The sequence below is a fragment of the Podarcis tiliguerta genome, assembly GCF_965153285.1.
Source record: "Podarcis tiliguerta genome assembly, chromosome: 2".
NCBI classification, from domain to species: domain Eukaryota; kingdom Metazoa; phylum Chordata; class Lepidosauria; order Squamata; family Lacertidae; genus Podarcis; species Podarcis tiliguerta.
Genome location: NC_139535.1, coordinates 107,927,441 through 107,954,627, shown reverse-complemented (window position 1 = coordinate 107,954,627; position 27,187 = coordinate 107,927,441). Strand labels below are relative to the sequence as shown.

Genomic DNA, 27,187 nt, shown 5'->3' with positions numbered 1-27,187 from the left:
ACAGTTATGAAACTGATAATAGGCACAGAAACATCTTGTGCCTTATAAAGCTTCATTTGTATTCCCTCCCCTGAAGCACATGATCACCTACAGACAGCTGTAAACAAGATTGGTGCCAGTGATCCCTAGCAAACTCCTGGACTAATACCATTACTAACCTGGGGTGTATCTCGCTCTTCAAAGAAGTCTCCTACTGGCATTCGAGGACTGAAGCTGAAGTGTTCACGACAGACATTCTGCACAATGTTTCTGCTCAGATACTGGAAGGGAAGTAAATGGCCAAAATATGAGCTGATCAGATCCTGTGTAGCATCTAGTCTCTTACTAGGGGAGGGGCTCTCTATGAGGTGGACACCATGCCCTTTGGCGGTAATGAGACTTGGTGAATCCATCTCGAGAAGAAAAAGGCACCCAAGAAATTCATGCTGGATGTTGCCTACTGAAAGGGCTAATGCATTAACAAGTAAGGCCACTTGCAGTCTGGTAGAAAGAATCTGAAGAGGGTGAAGCTGATTTCTGGACTGATGCTCTAAAGCAGAAATCACATTCAGCACAGTTAATAGTTCCCAAGCTCCAAGTGAAGGAAATGGGAGTGACTACCGTGAGTCATGTCTGAGAGGAAGTAACAAGGCTTGAAGCAGGGGGCAGGGGAAGAGATTGAAGAGTCATAGGCTATCTGAGATGCAGGACCACTGAACAATAACAAAGAGAGATAGTCAAGTAGTGCTGATCCCCATACTACTTTGCTTTCCAAATAGATCTCTATACCAGTGGTTTTCAACTAGTATGCCGTGGCACCCTGGTGTGCCTTGAATGATGGTCAGGGATGCCGCGGGCAACACTGGCCTCTGTCCCTCTTTCCTTCCCTCCCTCCTCTGATGCTTTCTCACACCTCTGCCTCCCAAAGGCTTGTGTGGCTGTTTGCTGCATCAGCCCTGGCTACAAGTTCAGAAGGTGAATGGTGCCTCTGGGTCTGGCCAGCAGGTGCTGGTTGCCTGGAGCTGAGGCGGCCTTGGAGTAAGCAAGCAAGTTGGCAGGGGAGCCCAGCCACCCAGCCAGCCACCCCTTGCTGTTGGGAATGGACAGACAAGTCCCAGGCCCCTGTGAGGCAATGTGAGGAGGCACCTCTCTTTGGGGTGGGGTGGGGCAGCTCAGAGACCAGGGGCAGGGGCTGCCTGGAGGACTCTCAAGGAGAGGGGTGAGGAGAGGAGATTGAGGGAACACTCCACAAGGGAATGTGTACAAAAAAGGCTGCCAGCTCTGCAGGCAAGGAGTGACATAACTGGGCTCCTGAGCCTCACGGGAGTGCCACAAAAAGAATATAGTTGGTCAAGGGAGCCATGGACTCAAAAAGGTTGGAAACCTCTGTTCCATGGGGTATAAACGACAAAAGTTTATCAACCGTCACTACAAATATCATCTCAATGTCAAACTGCTGCTCCGCAGGGCTGACTGCCTCCAACAGATCCAAGGCAAGGAAGAATCCCATAGCAACTCAGCATCCTGTCTTCCTCTACCACTGTGGTACGGTAAAAACCAGAGTCCTGGTTGTTACATCAAATGATTATTTTGCTTTATTTATGACTCACTTCCCATGAAACGTACCAGAGAGATTAACTATAAAAACAATTATAGGATTTCAAAGGCAAGTGAATCCACTCCTGTAGAAGGTCTCTTTGCCCTTGAGTGAAGAAACAGGAACTGTGTCTAGGGAAAAGTGGTTCCCAAAAGAGCTCAAGTCACCACCAATTCCCCTCTGAGAACTACGTTTTACCTTTATCACCTCCGGAAACTGCTTCATCCTCTTGCCACAGGGCCCATAGTACCAGGTTTCTCCTTGCCAACGGCTGCTTCCCTTCTTGATATACACCTCCCTTCGCCACCTAAACATAAAGATGGCCTGTTAAAGACTAGATACATGCACTGTCCAATTCAAGACATCATGCCTTGATCAGCACCTTTTACAAGACAGAAACCCACCCCGCCAAGCAGATGATGCTACCTACCCATGCTTTAAGGGGTACCGCACCTCTTCTGCTGTGGCTATCCGCCTTCTTGGAACATCACCTGAGCAGAAAGAACTACTGTTACCAACACTAACAAGCACCGGCTAATGTTTTCAAATGCAGTCTAGGCAGCTGAGAAGTCTACTTACTTTTTGCTGACACACTGAATGTTGAGGCCTCTTTACTGTCCCCCTCTATCATGGATGTGGAGTCTTCTGGGCAACTGCTCTTGGTTACCTCTTCCAAGGGGGTATCTAGAGCTTCTGGTTCAAGTGGTGCTTGTGAATCCAGAAATTCTGTGCCCTCTTGTCCTACTTCACTCACAGCTGTTAACTCCAGGCTGCTGTCTGCAGCAAAGAAGGCAAAAACAGGTAAATGGGGATGCAGAGAGGAAAATAATTATAATCTAGAAAAGCGAACACAGATGAAGAAGAGTAGGGGTTAACAGTACTTAGTTATACATCTACCTACACACTTAAAGAGTACTCACATAAATTACTCACTTTGCGCTAAGTCAGGGTGTGGAACCCCTGGCCTGTGGGTCAATCTTGGCCCATTAGGGGGTCCAATTTGACTTGTGAGGCTGTTTCCCCTTAACTACACCAACCCATCCATCAACTGATGATACTGGTGACATCAGCCGATGGGCAGGAGGTCAGGGATTAATCCTGCCTTGGCTATGTGTTCTTTTCCCAGCAGAGTTTTCCCCACTGTGAATTGTTTAAGACACTTCCAAACAGACTTCAAGGAAGAGGGGGAGAAAACTGAAGGCCTCACAGTATATAAAAGAGTCAAGTCATCTATGCATTCCAAATTTAACCAATTCCTTATCTTCTGTACTGAAGTTACTCAAGGGTTAGCACACATTTTCCATTCTATACTGTGGTTGCTATGAGATGCAAAGTCTACATGCACCTCAAAAAGTAGATATACAGCCTCTTCAATGATGGCTAATATAATTCAGTACAGTTTAATAACAATCTACTGGGCATTATCACAGCACCCCCCTCCAGGATATTATGAAGTTAAGATTATGATTATCCTCAGACAATGGAAGAAATTTAATCCCCATCTATACCAAAACAAAAACATAATTGCTGTACGTATAAACCTTCATTTATAGGTCTTCAAGTGAACATATGCTACAATGTTGCCAATAATTACAAGATAATTTATTACTAGAACACAGCCCACCAGGACTCTAGATTTCTTTCGTTACAACCCAGAAGAGTCAAACCATAAAATTTATAGCTCAATATTCCTCTAAACAAAGGGGCAGCTATATCTCTTAGAACCTGTAGTCCTTTCTCACCTTGCAGAACAGACTCTTCAAGAACAGGCGCCAAACTGGCATTTCCAAAAAGTGAGGTGTCAGGCTGGCTGTCATCCGCCAATAGACTGAATGAGTCGGAAGGGTTGAGAGAGGGGCTGCCAGGACAATCCAGGGCAGAGATGTCAGGAGGGTCTTCCAGAGGAGATTTGCCACTCACCAGCTCGGATGTATCCATTTCATAAAGATCTCCTGTCCCTGGGTCTGCAATTTATGAATCGGGAGAAACATCTGTTGCTTAGCATCCAACTCAGCAGCCTCACCCCCACAATACTCTCAGCTAGGATCAGAGGATCACTTACATGCTCTAGAGCACTATTAATTTGCAAAATGAGACTCGTCTTTAATACTACCCTTCTAAAGAGAGGGAGAAAACAGACTGCAACTTGGACAAGGCTAACCATGATTTACTAAGGATTTGAAATCCAGTCCAAGTTCAACTTTCTAATCACTTGGTCACACTGGCTATGCAATTCTTTTTAGAAAACCACCTTTTTAAAAAAAGTAAAGTTAAGACAAGATAGAAAACCATGAGTCTGCTTGTTAATAATAGCATTTTTATAGCATACTTTATATCCTGCTCTGTAATCTCTACTACAGATGGAGCAGTATTATGTCCATATCACAGGGAGAAAACTGAAGCAGAGGGAATACAGGCACACCTAAGGCCAACAACGCCTTCATGGCAGAAGGGGATTTTAACCAGGGACTTCCCAGTTCACATGATTTTTCACACACGGAGAAGGGAATTGCCTGCGGTTTCATGAAAGTGAAAACCAACACAGTAATTAGATTTCCCCAGTTCCTGGGAGAATTCTTAGAAATGTGGAAAAACAAGATTATAAATTGGATCATCTATATATGAAAAGGTATTAGAAAAACTGATGAGGAACAACTTCCTCATCAACTTTCATAAAATCTGATGTTTTTGTTTAGGAAAACCATTATGTTTTCATACCTCTTCCAATGTTGCAAACCTATTGCTCAGGAAGGTGGATAAAGGAGTAATATATAATTTTGAATTCAATTATCCTCAACTGAGGTAGTAAATTGGGAAACATGCTCAAGATGAAGGAATATATATGCCTTCATCAGTGTCAGCCACTTTCCTCATCTTAAGGGAGTTAAAATAATCAATTTGAGTGTTAATTGACTTAACAGTGGAGAAAAAGTTTAATAGCAAATACTGGAAAAGATGTGGTCAGGATAGTGGCTTATAAACACGAGGCAATGCATGATAATTGAAGCATATGGGTATTAAAGCATGTTGGGGGATGGTGTTAGAGCATGGTCAATTAACCTATATATTGATTAATTATTGGGATATTGTAAGCAATATATTTCCAGTAAATATATCTGATCCAAAATCTATTAGGAGCAACAAGAATTGTAATTTCATGGTAAAACAATAAATAATGAAGTTGTAACGACTGATAAACAGCTATTATCTATGGATAAATAATGGTAAGGGTAGAGCTATTTAGGCCAATGAAGACAGAAGCTATTTTGAAGTTATCAGAATATGCATTGTGGACCTCAATTTATACATATAGCAGCGTGCATGCTCTTCTTGCTTTTGTGAAACTTGCAATATTTATTTTTTGGGGGTTATTCTGGATAAAGTTTACTAAAATTGATAGCATTAAAAATCTAATGGGAGCTATATATAGACAGCTACAAGCATTCAGTTTGAATCTCTGGCTTAAAGTACTGCTGGAAAATAAGGATCCTGCAAGGAGATGTTTATCTACGCTTAAGGCAACTTGCTTCCAAAAACTAGTACAGTGGTACCTCGGGTTACGTACACTTCAGGTTACATAAGCTTCAGGTTACAGACTCCGCTAACCCAGAAATATTACCTCATGTTAAGAACTTTGCTTCAGGATGAGAACAGAAATTGTGCTCCGGCGGCACGGCGGCAGCAGGAGGCCCCATTAGCTAAAGTGGTGCTTCAGGTTAAGAACAGTTTCAGGTTAAGAACAGACCTCCGGAACAAATTAAGTATGTAACCAGAGGTACCACTGTATTGGGATCAAAGGTCAGGTATGAAGTTTAAGTAGTGGACCAAAATTGGAGTCCATAACTCTTCCTGTGCCAAATTTACGAGCCAGCTGTTCTCTTCAGGGTAGCCTATTTGCCACCTGTCTATTGTTTTATACAGCACAAACTGACCCCAAATTGCTATTTTGGGACTCTCAAAGTGTCCATTTGGCATTATGTAGAAATATAGCTCAAGAGGAAATTCAAAAGTGAGCATGTGCCTTTAGTACCATTAATGCTAGGGTCCCTACACTGACGAGTCTCCTATTTAATCCTATCTGAATGTTTTTGCTTTAGCAGCTAGCCACAATCATCAGTAAGATGGAGAAAGGGCAAACAGGCTTAGCACTTTTGCCCATAGCTGCCTAGGCTTAGAGGGCAAGTATCAAAAGGCACAAGGACAATGTTACTGCAGAGCCTGCACATCTGTAACAGCAGCAGCACATGCTCACACATGGGAGCTAGCTGCAGACAGTGCACAGAACACTTTGTGATCAGCAGAGAAGTTGCTACTGACTGCATTTATACAGGCCTCAGGACAAACTATCCAGAGAAGCCCCTTATCCAGCAAACTCCATATAGCTGTCGCCATAACTGATGACTACATGGAAATGATGCAAAAGCAAAACCCGACCCCTTTACCTCTGTCCAGTGATTCGAATGGTTCCAAGGGGTCCTCCAGTGGAGGAGGAATCCGAGAAGCATCTTCCAGACAACCACCTCCAGCATCAGGTTCCAAGACAGAAGCTTCCTGGCTAAGAGGCTCACCAACAGGAGAAGGACCACTGTAGCCACATATTTTCAACTCTGCAAGAGATTTTTGTTTTTAAAAGCTAATATTATACTTTCCACATCATTAAAAAGTCAGCCATCAATTAGAACCAGAGAAGTTACGGAAATGAACAGAACATCACAAAACAACTAATCAGCATAGATGGCAAAGTAAAGTCAGGAACTTTTGCCTTTTGTGGAACAAAGTGTCTGATGATGTCGCCAAAGCAAATCAATAACATATCACTCCAGTGTACCTTGAAAGCTGCATCAGATAATGCCTTGTTGCTTGACAAAAGCACCCACTCTAAGAATAGCCTTTGACATGACACAGCAAGCTCCAGGTCCATGAGGTACTTCTGGGATTGCAAAGCTTTTTGAGTTAAGGTCCACATATACAGCTTATCTGTAGTCATGGTCTTTTGACACTGAACCAAAGTAAGTTATTCTGCTGCTCAAACACACCTCAACCTCATTCCTCTTCAAAGCTGATATGTGACTTGTATTTGCCTGAGTTCACACCCTCATTTTGCTTCCACAGGATTTTTCAAAAATCTATGAACAACACCAGTGTGGACTTGTCGCTCTCGTCCCCTTAACTGCAGGTGCCTTCTGGTGACTTAAAGGGCAATTCATGATCAGCACAGGGCCTATATGACTGAAACTCCCAGGTATAAACTTAGGTGGTGGTAGTGGCAAAGAAAGATTGCTTCTCTGCCACCTCTGCATTTTCAAGTAGCTGTCCAGCAGATTTTTTTTCAGGTGGCAAACTGGCCTTTGAAATCTGGCCAGAGCAGGAAGGCAGCAAGACAGCTAGAGGCCTGCTAAAGCCAGGTCTGATAGGAACTTTAAGTAGAAGGTTGTCTGGAATCACACTGAAGTAGACTCCATGGATAGGAATAGTCCGGGAGAAGCATCACCTCATATTAGCCTGCCCATGGACCAAGATCAGCAGGGGAGGCTCTATGTGTGATTTCCCTGCTAGGCCAAGTTCAGGGGCAGTAATGCAACAGTGTCTTCTCTTTGGTGGGACTGCATGTCTGGAATGTCCTCCCTTACGAGTTGCACCATGCACCATTATTTGCTTTTTGCCAGCAGGTGAAGACAGACCTGTCCGCCTAGACTCTGGGAGGGTTGGGGAGGATTAATATTGCGAGTCACCAATTTGAAATTTATTTGCTAGCTTTAATGAAACAGGGATGTTGAATATTCTAATCATTAGTTTTAAATATTCTAGGTGCATTTGATTTTCGAGTAGTTAAAATCTAGTATTTTAATGATGTATATATTTCCACCCTCGGGCAACCAGTGAAGGACAGGTTATAAATATTGTAAACCAAGTGAAGCAGGCGTAATGATTCATTCTCTCCATCACTGCTCCCTTAGCTAGAACATGCAATAGGGGAACAACCATAAAATTCTGAACTTTGAAGAATTTTAACGGCACTTGGCACAATGAGCAGGATCAGCAAATCTCCATCCTAAGATGCTCTTAGATAATTACTGTATTTTTTGCTCTATAAGACTCACTTTTTCCTTCCTAAAAAGTAAGGGGAAATGTATGTGCGTCTTATGGAGTGAATGCAGGCTGCACAGCTGTCCCAGAAGCCAGAACAGCAAGAGGGATTGCTGCTTTCACTGCGCAGCAATCCCTCTTGCTGTTCTGGCTTCTGAGATTCAGAATATTTTTTTTCCTGTTTTTCTCCTCCAAAAACTAGGTGTGTCTTGTGGTCTGGTGTGTCTTATAGAGCGAAAAATACGGTACATTGTAATAAGACTCTCAGTCTAGCAAAGACCCTGCCTTTTACCATAGCCTAATGATTAATCCAGGCATGAGTGTGTTCTGGGGCAGACAGGCAGGGGTATCATATTGCAAAGGTAAGCTTCCTGAATAAAAAGTTTGGGTACCATTGGCAGTCATACCTGGCTGTGTGTTCTCCAGCTCCATGCTGCCAATCAATCTGGTGCCATTTTCTGAGACTGCCGAGGAGGTTTCCTTCACTGGCTCCTCATTGCCTGGTTCATCCTGCTGTGGTGAGAAGTCCTGGCTGCCAGAGCCAAGCATAGGGGAAGGCTGAGATGATGTGTAGAAGCTGGATGGGCCATTTTGCAGGATTTCAAAATTCTGATCATCAGGGAAAGAGTCATAGAGCTCTGTTGAATCAAAGTTAAGTCCCATGGTCCCTGGAGTGCCGTTTGCCCAGAACTCTTGCCCACTGCCACTTCCCCTCAGATTGGTGGTGTGCCCAGGTGAGCCTTGCCGATTGCCTCCAGCAATACCGTTCAGTGGATACTGGGAGAACAGTGGGCTGTCCTTGAGGTTGTTGCCATTGCCAGATGGGTACTGAGAATAGTTCCAGAGATAGTCATAGGGGTGTTGGAGGTGTGAGTTGGTTGAGGAGCGGGTCCCTGAAGTACTAGCATGAGATACAGTAGATAAGCCATTAACATTCATATCTCCATTCAAACCTGTAAACAAAAGGAAGGAAAAAAGCTATTAAAAACTCACAACAAATGCAAGGAACACTGACTGAGGAGAAAGTTCTATCCACCTTTGGGCCTGTCTCTTTTTACAAAATAGGGGTGGGGGGGTGGGGAGATAAAACAAGACACAATGAAGTTGAGTAAACTGGATAAGAAATGTGTATTAGCATGTACTTTGAAAAAGAATTTTACAGTCTCTGTCCTCTTAACAGGCCTATGAGGTAGGTCACTATTCTGATTTTACAGAGGGGGCTCTGAGATTAATTCATCACACAGTCTGGGTTTAAGATCAGCCCAAGCCAACACTCTAGCATACCTCAAGATGGTTGAAGGGACTGAATGAAATAACTTCATGAACTTTGCCCTGAGCTCCTTGGACGGTGGGCAAGGCAAAAAGACACACGCATACCTCAGTGCATCTACTTCTCTCATATGCAGTATTTGAACCCATTCCCTTTTTTGCCAAATCCCCCCCCCCAAATTATTTCCTCCCCTTGCCTACTGATTTCTATTTTTTTGCCACATTCTCAAGTCATGTTTCTAAGTTTTTCTTGGTAACTACAAATGATAAAAGATGCATTAGCCTTTAACAAATGTTGACATGCCCCCCTTTCTCCCCTCACCTCCCAATGTATGTAGTCTTTTCCACCTAGTATGTCTTCAGTATGGGAAGAGCTGTAATCAGGATGTATTTTCTTTCTTGTCTTCTGGAAAAAGATGATGCTAATTTTGATCCGTTTCCATCCTTAATCAATGAGGACTGCAATGGCTGGGCTGACCTTTATAGTGCTACTATTTCTGGGGTGGCTGTATCTGTACTTATTCTAAAGGTTTTTGGAGGAAACTTTATCGGAATCTGAGTGGAAAAAGTAAAATAGGTGGTAGCAGCTAGGGACTGCAAACTAGACAGGGTCCTAACAGCCAAAACGGCAGAGGCCCACAGAACAACAGAAGCAGCAACAGAAGTGGAGTGTTGGTCTGTTTTGAAGACCTTTACCCTGTATGACCAGATAGACAGAATTCTAGAAAGGCTACCGGCTCCTTGAAAGCCAGTGGGGAGAACATTTCTGGATAAAGAAAATGGGGTAACCCTGTTTTATTTTTTGAGCCTAGGTGGAAAAGAGGGGATATGGGGGATGATGTCTTGGTAATTTAAGTAAAGATTAGAACTACTATCAATCAAAGACAAAGCAGCATTTCCATGCTCTAGAAGGAAACTGAAAAGTGTTTCATCCTCCCATACTTGTATTCAGTAGGCATCTTAAGGAGAAAAAGGCAGCCAGGCTAGGCTCCTCTTTTGAGCTAAGTGGTGTCATAACCCAAGCAGACTCTCTCCTTCCAATGTAGCTAGAAAGATCTTCAACATCTATAAAGGGGGAGAGGAAAGGACAGCACCATTTCCAACCCTCTCCTCCAAACAAGGAAGTGAACCTAAAAAGGTGCTTTTTCCTGAAAACTCTTCAATTTACAGTTACCTTCTTTATTTCTTGAAGTGCCTTCTTAAAGAGTGGTCATATTGCAACATCTGTAAATTGGGAATGTTTTCAGGAATACACACTTTTACTTCAGCAGCTTTTGAGATTTGCCTTCGGTTGTTGCTGTTTTTAAAATATGTTCTCCAATTCCCAGCTCCTCTGTGCACTCTTTGTTAGTTTACAAGCAATAGCCTCACTTTAATATTCTGCCAAATTAATTAATTAAAATTAATAAACCTTTGGGAAGCAACACCACTACTGAAGAAATTATGCAAGGTCAGATAAAAACTGCACACTGGGAAATGCCTTACACGGATTATCCTAAATCTTCACAAGCCCTTCCAAGCTTGCTTTAACTGAATTATAACATATTTGAAACAGCAACAACTCTTGAGCCCAGATACATGCAACTCAGCATGCTAGCAGAAACCAGCGCAAGGGCTTCCACAAGCACAACAGGCAACCTTTTTCAGCAGGGGGCCGGTCCACTGTCCCTCAGACCTTGTGGGGGGCCGGACTATATTTTCGGAGGGGGGTAGGAAATGAACAAATTCCTATGCCCCACAAATAACTCAGAGATGCATTTTAAATAAAAGGACACATTCTACTCATGTAAAAACATGCTGATTCCCAGAAGGTGATTGGGCCAGATCCGGCCCCCGGGTCTTAGTTTGCCTACCCATACTCAAGAGGGTCAGGAGAATCCCCAGAACAGAACACGGTGGGGGGAGGGGAGAGTATTCCACCTAGCAAGAAGAAATGCTTGAACTGACAGAATGTTCAGAAGAGTGCAAAGTTGAATTCCTCCCATAAGTTCCATTCCCAGCAGGCAAACAGCACTCATCTGAGTTTTTACTCCATGACTAGCCTTAATTCTTTCTCCCACCTTTAACAGTAAGAAAATATCAGATTTTCACATCATATCCAGTTGTGCTTTCGCAGTGGCCTGTGAGAATACACACAACTTTGCCTGTTGCTGTGGTATTCAAGTTCCTTACACTCCTCCTGAGGCACAACCATCATCCACACAGTTCTCCTTACCATTCTGCAAAGAGATACTCAGAAAAGAAGTGGAACTTCAATCTATAAAGGCAAGGGCTAGTAGTGTTTGCTATAAGACCATGTATGATCAATGCTGATGCCTGTCACTAAGGTCAAAAGACCCAGGTCCATTGCCCCACACTTACTTTTCCCTTGCTGAGGGAAGTTCATGGGAGATCCATTTGTGTAGACATTGTCCCCTGAGGAAGGCGCAGGTTTCTGTCCTGAGGCAGCAGGTGAAGAGGGAAGGCCAGTGAAATTAAAATGGTTGTTCGCCTCCATTTCTAAGGAGAAAAGAAAATGCAAAAGATGCAACAGAAAGTTAAAGTCATTACACAGATGCTGCTTTTCACAGACAGCAGTGAAAAAATCCCCCAACATAACATGTTAGCCAGTGACTAAACAAAAGATACCAAGACATTTAGTGTTATATCACATCTTATCCCAATAATCCTTAGAACAAGATATAGTGGTACTTTGGTTTACAACCATAATCCATTCCAGAGGTTCATTTGTAAACCAAAACAGGTTGTAACCCAAGGCCCGCTTTTGCCAAGGGGGCCTCCAAATTTTTGTGTTCGTAATCCAAAAAAAGTTTGCAAACTGGGACATGCACTTCCGGGCTTGATGTGTTTGTAATCCAAAACGTATGCAAACCAGACTGTTTGCAAACTAAGGTACCACTGTATTGTAAGATAAAACAATACTATTATCCCCATATTGGAAATGGGGGGGGGGGGGGGGAGGCTGAGAGAGAATGGCTTACCTATGGCCAGCCAGGTGGTGCACTAGTGATTTCCTGGCTAACACCTTGGTCTTGCAGCTACTATGCTACACTAGCTCTCAAAATTAGCAAGCAGGGCAGATGCTATACCAATAGGACAGTTAGTTTAATGTCCATATATTTAAAGCCATTGTGTCCCTTTTGATAAAACCCAGGCTTTCATCAGAAAGTGTGCAACTAAGTTCAACACTGACTGATTGCTCTCTGCCTCTTAGGAGAAAGGGAAATTTCCCCAAACACACAATGTAAGTCCTCACATTGAAGTCCTTATAGACAGAAAAATACGGTATAATTTTCTTATAAGACACCCCCATGTATAAGACGCCCCCTATTTTGGGGGACTCAGATTTAAGAAAATGGGGGGAGGGGAGATGGCCCAGAGTATAAGATGCCCCCTAATTTTTGACATTATTTTTTAGTAAAAAAACCTAGTCTTATACATGGAAAAATACGGTATGTCATGAGGTGACCAACAGCACCAATTTCAACTTATCTTGAATGGGGAAAGTTCAGCCAGGGGTTCTGAAATCCACTCAGGCACTCCATTCTAACACCAGAATCTATTTAAACACATCGCTTTTGCAAGCTTCAGGGTTACTCTCACTTAACTATCAAATAGCAATATGTCCACAGGATGGTTCTTAATATGTAGTTATAAAGTCCACTTGCCACACAAATAGGCCCCTAAAATGCTTTCCTTGGAGAGGAAACTTAAGGACCAAACAGTTCTTGAAAAGTGATTAAAAGACTCCATTACTACTGAGAAAGAGGGATTCAATGTATTAATGCAGAGCCGTTCCTGTTTTAAAAACATTTTACTGAGCAGGCTGACTGCAAAGTCTCTGCTCCTTCCGTGGCTTTCTAGGCCTCATGCACTGCAAAGTAGTATGTGAAAATTCCTCATCAGATGATGCAAGCTTTACCAAAGCATCACCGCCCCCGCCTAGCTAGTCATTTTCTCATTCCACAGGGATGCAGATGAACTTTCGCCTCTCTGCAGCTCTGGGAAAAAGCCACCATTTCCTGTTACTGAAATTAATGCACTAAATAGATGCACTGTTCAAAGAAGCTGGATGAAAATAAAGCAGAGGGCATACTCTCTTGGCATGGGGCCTAGTCCATTCCCTGTGTGTCCAGTGGGACATCTGTGGCTCCCAAACATGGCATTCCTACCAGCTTCAAGCAGGACCTTTCCCTCCCCACCCCTTTGAAATAGAAGACTAAAGAGAAAATGCTCAAGGCAGGTCTGGACAGCTGCCAAGGAAGGCAACACATGGATGAATGAATGAGGATGGAGTGTAAGCTACAGATTCAGACCAGTCTGACAATATACATCTTCTGCATAAGTAAGCACGTACATCACAGTAAGTCACCAAGGAAACTTCCTTACTAAAATAATTACAGCAGCCACAGTTTATATTACATCTTGAATCCAGAAGCTTTGCCATGAAGCCTCACTATTAAATAATACTTCTTCCACTCAAAGCTCAGAACAAACTTCAACAAACCTTTAATATAGTGTGGCATCCTGTATATATAAGAGTATGAACAGTAGAAAGATATGACACTTGCACTTGGGCGACTCCTATGGAATGACATAATATTAGGATACCCCTCAAAAGTAATGATGACACAGGTCCATTTACTTAACAGGAGAGATGACACCAACCCTCTCAAACAGTTCACAGTCTGAGAACAAACACATTAAAAGGAAAGCCATGGTTATCTTTCCTCCCCCTCCTGTATTTGCTATTTGTTTCAAAAGTTTTACTGAACCTAGTACCTACTTCATAAATTTTGGCACTAAGAATAGTTGCCCATCCTGTGTGCCTCCTCAAGACAGAACCAATACAGTGGTACCTCGGTTTACGAACTTAATCTGTTCCAGAAGTCCATTCTTAAACCAAAACTGTTCTTAAACAGAGGTGTACTTTTCCTAATGAGGCCTCCTGTCGCCGGTGCCCTTCCACTGTTTGGATTCCATTCTTAGACCGAGGTAAAGTTCGCAATCCAGGACACTACTTCCGGTTTTGTGGAGTTCGTAAACGAAATTGTTTGTAAACAGGACTGTTCTTAAACCGGGGTACTACTGTACCAGGAATGGCTACCTGTCATGGTCAATGAACTGTCAAACCCCTCACACTGCTTATATGAAGGTAGCTGTGCCATAAGCATATCTGTCATTAAGAATGACAGATAAAAGCTATATGGGGGGATGGGACAAAAGGGAAAATAATGGAAAGGCTTTTAAGAAGAAAGCTACAGAGAAGAGGACAAAAACCACCTAGCACATTCCACAGAGAAATTTCCCCCTGCTACTGTAGTAGTGGTTGAGAGAGAGCTAAGCAGTAGGGTGTGGGCTCCTCCTCTCTAGGCATGTGCATTCCTTCTGAGGGGTGGGCTCCATAAGCCAAAAAAGTTGCAGCCTTAACTCTAGAAGCGTCTCAATATTGCTTAAAACATACACCATACCCCCCATCTGTATGCTTGGACAGAAAACATGAAGAACAGCACCTTTCCAAATGCCCTTGCACAGGGACAAGAGCTTAGAAATGCTTCACTACCTGGAAGGAAAGTGCCAGTGACCAAAATGTAAAGTCAAAAAGTCATTTAGAGAGATAAAACCAGAATGCAGAGCTGCTTCTTTTCCAGAATCTTTATTTCTGCCAAGCTGACATACTTAGATAATTGACCAGGTCAAAATCAATCACCCTGCCCTTTTCTCCCCAGGAAGCAATCATTGTCAGAATCAAATTTATGTACCCAAACCAGGTGTAAAAATAAATAAACTAAATGTTAATGAAATACGCATTTCATCCATAGCTTCTGCTTCACTGCTTCAATCTCCCTCACATCACGAAGCTTCTCTCTCCCACACACACCTCTATTACTGCAATGTCATGCCAAGCTCCACCACCTAAACTGCAAGGCTTCTGTAGCTGCAGAGATGGGGGTGGGGAAAGGCTTCTACTAATAGCAGCAGGGAAAATGCCTTTCCCTCAACTCAATATGCACTGTCAGGAATCATCTCTGCAACGCACTAAGGCCACCTATTCCACTTGCTGCTCCCCTTTCAAAAAGCAATGGATCCTACCCTGACACTGCACAGCAGCTGAGCTGAACCATAAAATTACTGTGAATGTCCCTTTAAGGGCCAGGGTAGTAGCAGAAAAGGCAGCTGCTGCTCCAGCACAGGGACAAACAGAGCTGGAGCTGAGGTGAAGTGCTGGGAAGGCCTTGTAATTAAAGGGGAAGGCAGAATGGTTTGTTAGGAAAGAAGCCAAGCAAAATGGATGAATTAATTGCAGCCAACAAGAACGACTGAAACAGTTTAAAGGGAAGGGGTGTGGTTTGACAGGAGCTGCACATGCCAGAATAACACGGAACAGCTGATATAGACAGAGGTCCTATTTGTAAATATCTCAGGCCTATGTCTCTCATGTAATCCCAACAGAAGCAGATGTTTCAAATGTATGAAAAGGATGGGAGCAGGGAATCCTATAGCCTGAGAAAGTGGCAAAGGATGAAACCATAGTCATTCATTTCTCCCCGTGGGCAGGGCAAGTAGTTAATAGTATGTACAGATGGGTTACAGCCTTGTCGAGTCAGGGCCTCTTCTGTTTTTAACTATTCTTAGTGAATGGGTGCGGAGTTTGATGCATACTCATGCTCCAGCCACAGAAATGAAACACTCTGCCTACAAGTTTAAGACCTCCTGTCCTAAGCTGTCAAAATGTGCTTCAGACAATGTGGTCAGTCCTACTTTGAGAGTCCTACCTCCATACTTCACCATAAAATGCTCTCCTTGCCCTAGCAGAAATTAACAACAAAAACCTTGATATATTTTTTTTAAATCACATTAAGTACTTTTCATGTAGAATTTCTTTTTCTTTTTACAGTAACGTATTTGTAAGACTACAAATTGGGAACAGGAGTTAAATTAGATGCACCATCTTATTAAAGCTTTCTTTTTATGAAAGAGGGAGGTCCTGGGTATGTTATGACATTTGTGAAAGATTACCATTGGTTGAGGCCAAGAAGAATCTAGAACCTTTTAACCAGTAACTGTTTTTCAGTTGCTGAGGACTGCCAAGTTCTATATCTGTGCAATGCAACCAAGCCCCTGTAAACACAAAAATGTCTTAAAATGTATGGGGAGCCTGTGGCTCTCTTAATGTTGTTCAACTCTGGCTCCCATCAACAACTTTAGGAAGGTCACAAGCCATGCCCCACATCTGTGCTTTAAAATATGGGCCATGTGATTTAATTTGCAGGAAATAAAAGATGAAAAGGGATCATGGATAGACTTCTTTTAGGAAGGCTGCCATAATTTACCTCTCAATGACAATATATCTGTTAGTAACCTTACACTGTTTGGTTTTCCACGGTTATGTTGCTTCACTTGAAATCCAACAAAAAGGAAAGGGAGAATGCTCTGTGAATGCAACCAAGAATGACCCACTACCAAATACCTCAGGATAAATGGTGTACACTAGGCAGTACTCTAGGCAAATCATAAAATAAGTATATACTTGAGAACTATATGTGTGTGACACGTATGAAGATTATTTGTGGGGCATAGGAATTTGTTCATTTCTCCCCCCCCCAAAAAAATATAGTCCTGCCCCCCACAAGGTCTGAGGGACAGTGAACTGGCCCCCTGCTGAAAAAGTTTGCTGACCCCTGCTTTGTAGCTTCCCATTTTGCGAAGTTAGAATATATATGACTGCCTCTTTAAATTCCATGTAACTTTAAAAAGAAGGTGGTGATAACCCTAAACTACAGGATCTTGTGCCAACTGGCTGCTGGGGAATAGGGCTAATCTAGCCAAGGAGTTTAGGGAAAGCCAGAAACAGAAACCAAATCTGATTAAAAAGGACATTTCAGAAAGCAACAAACACAGCTGCCATTTCCCGGCCAGTTCCTGCAAGGTTGGGGGAGGGAGCAGAGGAAAGAGGGCTGTTTGCATCAAGATGCTGTAAGCAGGGGAAGAGACAGCTCTGGTCTCCCAGTCACCTCACTGCCAGTCACCGGGGATTCCCTATGCCCACACCCCACCCTCCACACATACACAAAAGGCTCTCTCAGCCCTAACCATCATCCAGCCAAACCACATTTGCAGCCTCCCTCATGGTACTAAGATCTTGGCCTCTCAACTTCCAAAATACACGGAAGACTGCCATCAGAAATTGCCCCATACCACCTACATACAAATAACACTTCCTGTACACATGCTAAATAAACCTCCAGTATCAGAAACTATCTTTGATGGGGACCCACAGTAACTAGAAAATCCTTCCGGTGCCCAATATGAAAACTAGGGCAGACCCAAATTTCGGAGCCATAATCCCCGATTGTAATCTCCATCCACAAAGCAGAATTCCTGGGTTTTCTTCCACAGACTTGTCATAAAGGCATTTCTGTCTCCAAACACCAGCCCTGTTCAGGATATTAATGACTTGTGTATGTGCTAATAGGATTCCCAGGTATCTGCATCCTTGTTTACAAACCATTCTCTCCACAAGCGGCATCACCAAATTTAGAGATCCCTAAAGGGAAGCCAGGATTCCCGGGTCACGTCCCTACTCCCAAGAAGGGAACGACCTTTTCTCGTCGATCTAGTGGGATCCTTAGCGAAGCCCACAGATCCCATCTTCCCACAGCCTTATCTCCCCAGACTCAAGGACCTGCAGCCCTCCTCGCCGCCATGGAAGAAGAGCTGGAGCGCAGGGAGCGGCCGCGCAAAACTGGCCGCCACTCTTTCGAGGCCAACTAAGGGCACCCGACAAAACGTTCCGGGCGCCTTTCCCCCAACTTCCAAGTGGAGTTAAAACACATCCAATTCCCACCTCCTATACACTAAGCCACAACGCCAACGCCGCCGCCGCCATTCTTCTCCGGGAGCAAAACCCCAAACGCTTCCAGCCCAAAGGCCAGGCCTTGCCCTTCTTCAGTTCGCCTGCGGAGGTGAGCGAAGCGGCGGCCACGCTCCCCTCGCTCGACGCTGCCGCTACCGGGACTCGCCAGCCTCCTCCTCCCCCTCGACTACCGCGCCATGCCGGGCTGGGGAAGACGGGAGCCCCGCCGCATCGACGTGAGGGCGAGAGCCGGTGCCCCGCGGGGCCTGCTCCCAACTCCAGCCCGTCGTCGTCGTCGTCGTCGTCGTCCCCACACGACTCCTGAGAGAAGTTGGCGCGGCGCTTCGAACACGCGCAGCCCCCGGGAGGCGTTATGTCTTCGGCAACGGGCTTCTCCTCCCCCACCGAAGGAGCCTCTTTTCTCCTCAGGGCTTTTGGGGTGAAGGGGGAGGGGAAGAGGAGGAGGAGGAGGCCCCCTGTCTCACCCCAAAGCGGGAGGGCTCACACTCCCTTGCCTTCCTCTCCTGACTAGGCCTTCGCCCCTCACTTCGGGAGAGCGGAATGAGGGAAACCAACCGCCGCCGGCCGCCCTCCCCCACCTACGATGAAACTTGCTTCACTCCCTCTCCCCCCCCCCCACCTCACAACGACTCGGGCCAAACTTCTCTCGGCTCCCCCTCAGGGGCCACGTCTTTCTCATACGCACCTTCCCTTCCCCCCCGCCGCCGTCCGCATTTTGGTTCAGCCCCACGCATTACTCTCTCTTTCCTCACCCCACCCCCACCCCTCGCGCGCGCACCTCACACTCCGGACGCCTCACCTGAGGGAGGTGTCAGCCGGCTCTTCACATGGCCCCGCCGCGCTGAGGGAAAGGTCGGACCCCGCGCCGCAGCATGGCCTGCGGGAAAGGGTGGGCGGCGGCGACGGCGGCCACCGGCTGAGGCTGGTGCGAGGGGAGGAGGGTGGCGCAGGCCGAAGCCGCACCAGGCGAGGCCGTCGTCGTCGTCGTCTCTGGCCAGGAAGCCGAGCTCAGCCAACGAACGAGCGAAGGAGCGAGCGTCGTCGGCTGCGGCGCCTCGCCGCTGGGTCCTAGCGCCCCGCCGTCGCCGCCGTGACCGCGCCAAGGCTTGACCCGGCAAACACCGCCGCTGAGGAGAGGAAGGGGAGGGGGAGCGACCGGGGTTCCTCGGCGGGAGACCCTCCAAATAAACGAACACGTAACCAGATGCCTAAAGGCGTAGCGGGTAAAGTTGGCTGCGGAAGCGGAGGGAAAGCCCTGCGAAGGGGGTGGGTGGAATTGGAGAAAAGGACCTTCCTCTGCTAACACCGTGCAACTTCAGCTCCGGGCGAAAGGAATGCCCACGTTTCGTGTGGATCTGGGTTCGATTCCCGGCCTCTCCAATGGGGTTTGGAAGAAGAGCCTCCCGCCTTCGACCGTCTCAAGAGCTGGCCACGTGGGAAAAGGTAACAAGCTTGTTGTCTCCTGCTCTTCTGGAGGGTAGGACTCGAACCCGCGGCTTCACGTTGCAAAGAAGGAGAGAGGATACCAGGAAGAACTTTCTGGAGGAAGAACTTTCTGGCAGGAAGATCTGTTCGACAGCGGAACGGTCTGCCAAAGGAGGTTATGGGCTCTCCTTCCTTGGAGGTTATAAAGCAAGAGGTTGGGTGGCCAACGGTCATGGATGCTTTAGCTGAGATTCCTGCTTTGCAGTGGGTTGGACTAGATGACCCTCCAGGGTTTTCCAAATCTACAATTCTATGAAACCCTGAGGAGAGCCATTGCCACTCAGAGGAGCAGGCCTGGCTCAGTATAAGGTTGCTTCCTACTGCCCTTTGAAAATGCCTTATCTTAAGTCAGGGGTGGCTAACCTGTGTTGCTGAGCTGCAATACTAGACTACCCAGGGCAAGGGAGTACAGTGGTACCTTGGGTTACATACGCTTCAGGTTACAGACTCTGCTAACCCAGAAACAGTACCTCAGGTTAAGAACTTTGCTTCAGGATGAGAACAGAAATCGTGCTCCGGCAGCGCAGCGGCAGGAGGCCCCATTAGCTAAAGTGGTGCTTCAGGTTAAGAACAGTTTCAGGTTAAGAACGGACCTCCAGAACGAATTAAGTACTTAACCCTAGGTACCACTGTAAATGGGACGGGGTGATGTAGTCCAGCAACATATGGAGGGCAACAAGTGAGTCGCCCTAGAGCTGAATGCACACCATACGTTTAAAGAATCCTAGGTACTGTTGCTCGCCTCATAGAGCTACAGTTCCCAGCACCCTTAACAAACTACAGTTCCCAGGATTCTTGGGGTGAGTGTGCTTTAAAGGTCTGATACGTACACAAGCTTGATTTAAGCATTTGTATGCCACCTTTCTGGGCTAGCGTCCTCTCATTCCATGCTAGGGTGGGACGGGAGCAGTTAAGGATAGGCACACTGTACCTGCTCTGAGTGTCTACCTACACAGGTTTGCCATCTGCATTCACATTACTTGGTGAACAACACAGCAGCCGTTGCAATGATTTGCATGTGTGAGTGAACCATCACTGGTTAAACGCTACTCATGTATATACTTTAAACACAGCAATCTTGGTGCAGAGGCTAGACTAGAGGGTTGGCTTTTTCAGAACCCAAACCTGGCCTTGAGCTCTAGCTTGGGATTAACCTAATGCAAATGTGCTTTATGGGGATAAAAACAGGGAGAAGCCATGTAAACACTAAAGATACGGTTGCAAATCAAACTGTCAAATGATGGGAAAGCAAATGATGTGCTCCAGCTCTCAGTTTCTCTCTGTTGTTAACTTCACCTGTTCAACGGCCGCATCCTGGCATTCTGTAAACAAGTTTCAGGGCAAAACCCTAGTTTGATGTGGAGTGTCTACAGCAGGGGTGGGGAACACATAGTTCACATTGGTGGACTCCGCTCCTAGCACGCATGCGCAATGGTCAGGTTTAGTGAGATTTGTAGCCCACATGTTCCACATTTCTGGTCTAGCTGAGAGGGAAGAGCGGTGATTTATTTTTTATTTTATTTTTTTGAGTGAGGCATGGTTGATGGAGGGGGACAATGCTAATGCAATATGGGGGAGAGAACCCGATTACATGACAATAGTAGCTTCTCATTTTTTAGATGTATGCCTGTGGGATTTATGTCAGCGTGGACAGTGGCTAGGAAGATGGGAGTAAGGATGCTGTAGCGTAGAAGGCTCATATTGCTGCTGTGTTGCTGCTGCTGGAATGGCATTTACTAGGATTGTGGTCACCTAGTGGCAAGTGGCAAGATTCTTGAGAGTGCAAGAATGCACTCTCAAGAAAGTGCAAGACTCTTGAGAGTGCAAGATGGACTGCAAGAAGATCAAACCTCTCCATTCCGAAGGAAATCAGCCCTGAGTGCTCACTGGAAGGACAGATCCTGAGGCTGAGGCTCCAATACTTTGGCCACCTCATGAGAAGAGAAGACTCCCTGGAAAAGACCCTGATGTTGGGAAAGATGGAGGGCACAAGGAGAAGGGGACGACAGAGGACGAGATGGTTGGACAGTGTTCTCGAAGCTACTAACGTGAGTTTGACCAAACTGCAGGAGGCAGCGGAAGACAGAAGTGCCTGTCGTGCTCTGGTCCATGGGGTCATGAAGAGTCGGACACGACTAAACAACAACAAATGCCGACCAACAGTAAAGAAAGATTCCTTCATTTGAAGGAGCAACAAGACTAAAAGGAAGATGGTTGATACTTATCAAATTAGAGGAATGACCCGGCTCCTTGTTTCACCCACAGACGGCAACAAAGCGAGATTAATTAATTAAATAAATTTACAGCCCACCTTTCATTGATACCAATACCAGGGCAGGTCACAATCCAAAATAAATTACAACAACCAAGTGAATTAAAAAGCAAATTCATCAAAATACAAAACAGGTGCAGCTTGAAAGCCAACAACCCAGCGAAGGCTAAAATGATCACCCACTAAAGAGTTAAGATAATTAAGATACCTGAGCAAACAAATGCTGTGAATTGACACAATAGCAATGTCAGCACCTGTTGTACTTGTGAGGAGGGCATTCCACAGACCATGGAGAAGGTTCCACCTCTTAAGGCACATGGGTAAGAGCCTCCTTAAAGCAAGGGGGGGTTTCACAAGGGAAGGCATGCTTTTCGATGTCATTGCACTGAAATAAATGGGAGGCTCTCGTGTGGGAGGGTAGAAGGAAAGCCAGAGAGAGCCCAGGATGAGAACCTTATTTCTGGGGTCATTGTGGAAATATAGAAACGGGTGTTAAACAACTTGCCAGACAATCTGCAAGATGGAAGTGTAGTGACAGGTAGTTCAGCAGAGGCACATGAGGGATGTTCATATTAAAAAAACTGATGGAGGAAAGAAATTTCACAAGATAGGCCTTTTGATGCCAGGAGCATGAAGGTGTAGTTACCAAGTTACAGGGGTCAGCACCCTGAGTCCAAAAAACAATACAATGAGGAAGAATTTCTGTAGGCTGGTGATGGAGCGCTCTACATATTATTAGTTCTTTGGGCTGACTCTTCAGCTCAGGAGTTATAACATTATCTTCTGCTGCACTATAAGCGCCATCTCTGGATGTGACCAAGAAAAATAAAGTTTATGTGCCTATCTCCCCTAAAATGTACACTCACCATGGGCTTGGGAGTTCCGTCAACATATATTTGCCTCAGCACACTTTTATAAAAGTGAATGAGATTATTTGTTCCATTCCTCTCACATATGATGTTCCTCGTGCTTTTTTTTTTAATGTGCCTTTGCTGCTTTGTGTGCCCACTGTGACATTTTAGTTAGTCCCAATAAAGGGAAGTGACTTTATTTTAGATGAACATTTTATACTGGTGAAAAATGACATGTACAAAGACATATGAGGGAAAGTGTCTTAATTTTGTGTTACGAAAGGTCAAGTCTCTCAACCATGTGCAATTTCCTCCAATATGTTTTTGGTTTTCCTTTCTTTTCTTTTTTGGCTGCTTATATCCCCTTAGTGCTTCAACCTTTTGAAGTGTGTGTGTGTGTGTGTGTGCGTGTGCGTGTGCGCGCGTGAGTGTGTGTGTGTGTGTGTGTGCATGTGCGTGTGCTGCTTTAAAGCAAATGATGGAGCTAAATTTCCCCTACTGAGTTCCAATTTACTGAAAACTTGATAGCCTCAATCGCAATTTTGTGGGCGGCTGCTTCACTTTATGACACTCTGATCTGTATAGTTCTAGGATTAACACAATTCACAGGCTGAAGTGCTAGCAAATCTTTCAAGGCTGGTATACTCTGAACAGCTTCTGACAAGCCCACACAACGGAAGACGCGTACGTTGGGCCTTCAAAGCTGCGATGCTCTCCCCTGTGCAGATACGCTCCACTCCCTGCCAGCTCTGGCGTTGCAGCACTTGTGGTTATTAGGAGACTGGAGCTGCCAGAGCCCTGCCAGCTCCTCCTTCCCTGAGATGCAGAGGCCAGCATCAACAGAGCCCAAAAATTACATCTCATGTGGCTGCAGGACAAGCTGAGCCAGAGGACAAGGAGAAAGACACCAGAGGGCAGATGGAGGACACAGGAAGAACACACACACAATCCCACAAACAACAGAAGAGATTGGTAGAAAAATATATACATCCATGTGCTCTCGCCCTGCCCAGAAAAGGCAATAGGGAAATCCAGAATTTACAGGGAGCACAGATATTTGGGGAGGGGGGGAGGAGGAGGAATGAGACAGAACCAACCTTCCTCAGTTCCCAATTAGCTCCATTCTGTGCTGAATCCAGGCAGCTGAGTCAGCCAGACGCAGCAAAACAACTCATCATTGTTATCTAGCCTCAGCTCAGCCTCCCACCTCAAAGCGTTGGAAGCCAGTCATTAATTAATCATTGTTTAGGGGTTTGGCTGTGCTCTGCCGAAGGAGAAACTGAGGCACAGATTGCCGCGGTGCGGCCCGGCACTCTCATCAAGGTCTCATGCAGTCAGCAGAAGGAGGGAGACTCCAGGGTCACAGTGCTGCCTGCTCCCTCTTATCACATGCTCACAGTAGCTCTGCAGGCTTTGCTGAAAGTGTCGTATTTGCAGTCCACTCAAGGCTGGGTGCAAGCATTTATGGAGAGATCCTTTACCTGCAAATGTGCCGCCCCCTCCTCCACCCACCAAGCAACTTCGACCCCCAGGAGGCTTTGAAGACAGCCTTTGCCAACTTGTGCCTTCCAGGTGTTTCGGAAGACAACTCACATCAGCCCCAGCCATCACAGCTTAATAGAATCCTACCACGTAGGTCCTGGTACCTGGAGTGATGTCAATGGATAGTCAAATGACACATTTGCAGAAGAACACAAAACATCATATTTCTTGGGGCTGGAGAATTGAAAGAGCCCCCTCATTTTATTTTATTTTTTAAAAACCCACAACACACCATCATTCTGTTCCCCACTTCCACAAAACATGAAGGTGTTAAAAGCGTATTTGCCACTCCAATATTCCAGTAAGGAATCCAAGCTCTCGAAATCGTAATCCACTAGCAATAAGTTAAAGCTGCCAAGAAGGCCCACAGCACCACCACTGTGAATCAGGCTACCGCAAAGAAAAATAAGCTTGTGGTTTAGGATGTAACCCTAAATACAATTTACCTGGGTGTGAGTCCCATTTTTAACTCAGTGGGACTTGCATAGGATTGCACCGTAAGGGAGAACAGTCAATGTCCCATTGGAATCAACACTGACTTCTTTTTTATTAATCTGGATTATACCTGCATCTGTACCATTATGTACTCTACTGCCCTATGTATTCTGAACTGAGAGCTAAATACATTTGTGAACTATTGTGTAAGATGCCTGATGCGGATGATCGAGTGAAGATCACACATTTGCTGTCTCGATCCAGTAAGTTCATGAGTTGCAAGATTCGCGGTTGCAGCCCCAAAACTGAGAACGTTCAACAATATGGTGGACTGTAAAGACTGATCGGTAATGTAATATAGAAACTTATATACATTAAAATTCAAACCTACACAAATATGTATAACTCGGTTACCACTGTATTTTAACAGGGTATCTATGCATATTCTATGCACAGCATATGTATCATACTCCCCCCCCCCTTTTTTGGTTGCAATGACCAGGATGGTCGCAACAACAAATAAACTTTGACTTGATACCCAACATTCCCGCCAATGCAATGCAATGCAATGCAATCTCATTCATCTATTAAAGGTAAACCCCACTGATTGCAATGCTTCTTCCTCCCAGGTAAATAAGTATAGGATTGCAGTTGCAATTTCGTTAAAAGAGAATAGGGGGGGGGGGCTAACTTGCCAGGAAGTCAGGTCATCTGCCTCACAAAGAGGATGCAATGCTTCTGAATACCAGTTGTTGGAAAACACAAGAGCAGACTGAGTGTTCTTGTGCTTAGATCCTGCTTCCAGGTTTCTGCAAAGGGATAGGTAAGACCAGAACTAGACAGACCATTGGTTTGATCCATCAGGCTCTTCTAACGTTCTTATAAGCCCCCACCCTTAATGCTGACTAAGTGGTGGCAGACTGTGGCTTCAGTTATGGGGAAAAGACACTCTATGCACACACAAACGTGCCTCTCTTTATTTCATCTCATATTTCGGGACAACCGTGCTGTTGACAATAAAGGTCAACAGCACAAATAAAGGGACAACCGTGCTGTTGACAATAAAGGTCAACAGCTTTGAGGCTTAAAATACGATAATTTACAGCCCAAGTCTTTCGGACAGACATGCAGTTATTTTGTTTTAACAGCAATGTTCTCTGGAGATGCAGCACATTCTGGAGTCTTGGTGCTAACAGCAAACAACACAACGTACCCTCAAGTCATTCAGACATCACACAGATACAAGGGCAGTGTCCTTGTAGGAGGAACACCGAGCCAGCGCCGAGTTCCTAGCCGCACAGGGTTCCAGTGACCTTGTGGGTGGGAAAACAAGGGATATCCAGCCATTTTAGGAATGCACGCCTACATGATGTCACCATCCAAATGCTTCCTCTCCCATGCAGATAATGTAGTTCTAGCCGTGAAAACACAGTGGCTCATCTTCCAGCCTGGGGCCATTCACCACTTGCCACTAATAATCCCAGTCTGCCCTGCACCTCCAGAACCAGACTCCCTGCAGGGGGTGCTGGGATGAACCAGACAGGCCCATTGAAGCAAAAGCAGCCAGCACTCAGATCCCCTTTTAACCCAATGAGTGAAGCAAGAGAAATTTGCCTGTCTCCTTTGCTGGAGGCAAAAGTAGGTTATGGAGTGAGTTGCAGAAATCTTCCTGTGTTTGTTAGCGTAGGGTGGGGGATGGAACAGATCTGAGAGGCTGGCTGGCTGGCTGGCTGGCAGAGGGAAACACAAAACAGATGCAGGAGAAAATCCCATTGCTTCTCTTCTCCCCCCCCCCCATACACAAATATATGCCTGTCCATGCTATGACTCAGAAGTGTGACATGTTTGGATGGAGACGTGATGCCTGTTTGCCAACACTTGTCTGTGACAACATATTTAGATCTGTACAAGAATGGTGTTTATCTTACCTTTTCCTGCTAGATTCAAGAGATCGCCCTGCAGGTTGCCAGTTCCAGAAAGAATTAAGCCAGTGAATCATTGCTTCAGAACTCGCAAGCCATTCTTCCCCAGTACCCCCTTGGGGATAATAATACTGGCCTACCATGCAGGAGACTCTTGAGAGTCCCATGGACTGCAATAAGATCAAACCTATCCATTCTGAAGGAAATCAGCCCTCAGTGCTCACTGGAAGGACAGATCCTGAAGCTGAGACTTCTGTACTTTGAGACTCCAATACTTTGGCCACCTCATGAGAAGAGAAGACTCCCTAGAAAAGACCCTGATGTTGGGAAAGATGGAGGGCACAAGGAGAAGGGGACGACAGAGGATGAGATGGTTGGACAGTGTTCTCAAAGCTACCAGCATGAGTTTGACTAAACTGCGGGAGGCAGTGGAAGACAGAAATGCCTGGCGTGCTCTGGTCCATGGGGTCACGAAGAGTTGGACATGACTAAACGACTAAACAACAACAATAACCATGCAGGACTGTTCTAAGGATTGCTGAGAACCAGGCAATATATGCAGTAGGTAAGAATACTGAACCCTGGGTTCAAGTCCTTAGCCATCAAGTTCATTGGCTAAACTTGGGCTAAGTTTCTGTCAAACTGACCTTACATGGTTGCTGTGGTTATAAAATTGGTTACCGGCACGCACAATACCACAGCATTTTAGAGGGAAGGCAGGAGGCAAATGAGATAAATTTAAGCTGATATAGAACACAGAGGACGCATCGTTTCTTCTCCAGAAAGGATTCTTGGATCACATTTCACATTTGCTTTATTTAGTTGCCACTCTAGATTCCATCAGATCTGTATCCAGGAATCCTAAACTTA

The 27,187-nt window shown here is 45.3% G+C and overlaps 1 protein-coding gene across 21 annotated transcripts in view; it reads right to left on the bottom strand.

The window, feature by feature from the left end:
- The window catches only part of BAZ2A (bromodomain adjacent to zinc finger domain 2A), a 63,406-nt gene that overhangs the window by 24,219 nt on the left and 12,000 nt on the right, over positions 1 to 27,187 (bottom strand). For 6 of the 21 annotated variants that reach the window (XR_014507984.1, XR_014507985.1, XR_014507986.1 and 3 more), the window contains exons 1-9: positions 18,610 to 18,962; positions 11,294 to 11,431; positions 8,071 to 8,616; positions 6,019 to 6,183; positions 3,319 to 3,540; positions 2,156 to 2,353; positions 2,007 to 2,067; positions 1,775 to 1,883; positions 159 to 260 (exon numbers count right to left, since the gene is read on the bottom strand). Coding sequence is in view for 18 of the 21 variants with exons in the window: in XM_083427191.1 (XP_083283317.1) it covers positions 159 to 260; positions 1,775 to 1,883; positions 2,007 to 2,067; positions 2,156 to 2,353; positions 3,319 to 3,540; positions 6,019 to 6,183; positions 8,071 to 8,616; positions 11,294 to 11,429 (1,539 nt within the window). In the remaining 3 variants the exon portion in view is untranslated. Of the gene's footprint in view, positions 1 to 158; positions 261 to 1,774; positions 1,884 to 2,006; positions 2,068 to 2,155; positions 2,354 to 3,318; positions 3,541 to 6,018; positions 6,184 to 8,070; positions 8,617 to 9,254; positions 9,339 to 11,293; positions 11,432 to 11,913; positions 14,094 to 17,780; positions 18,424 to 18,609; positions 19,053 to 27,187 lie in introns of those variants that run through there. The other 15 variants (XM_083427201.1, XM_083427194.1, XM_083427207.1 and 12 more) reach the window with 11 other exon arrangements.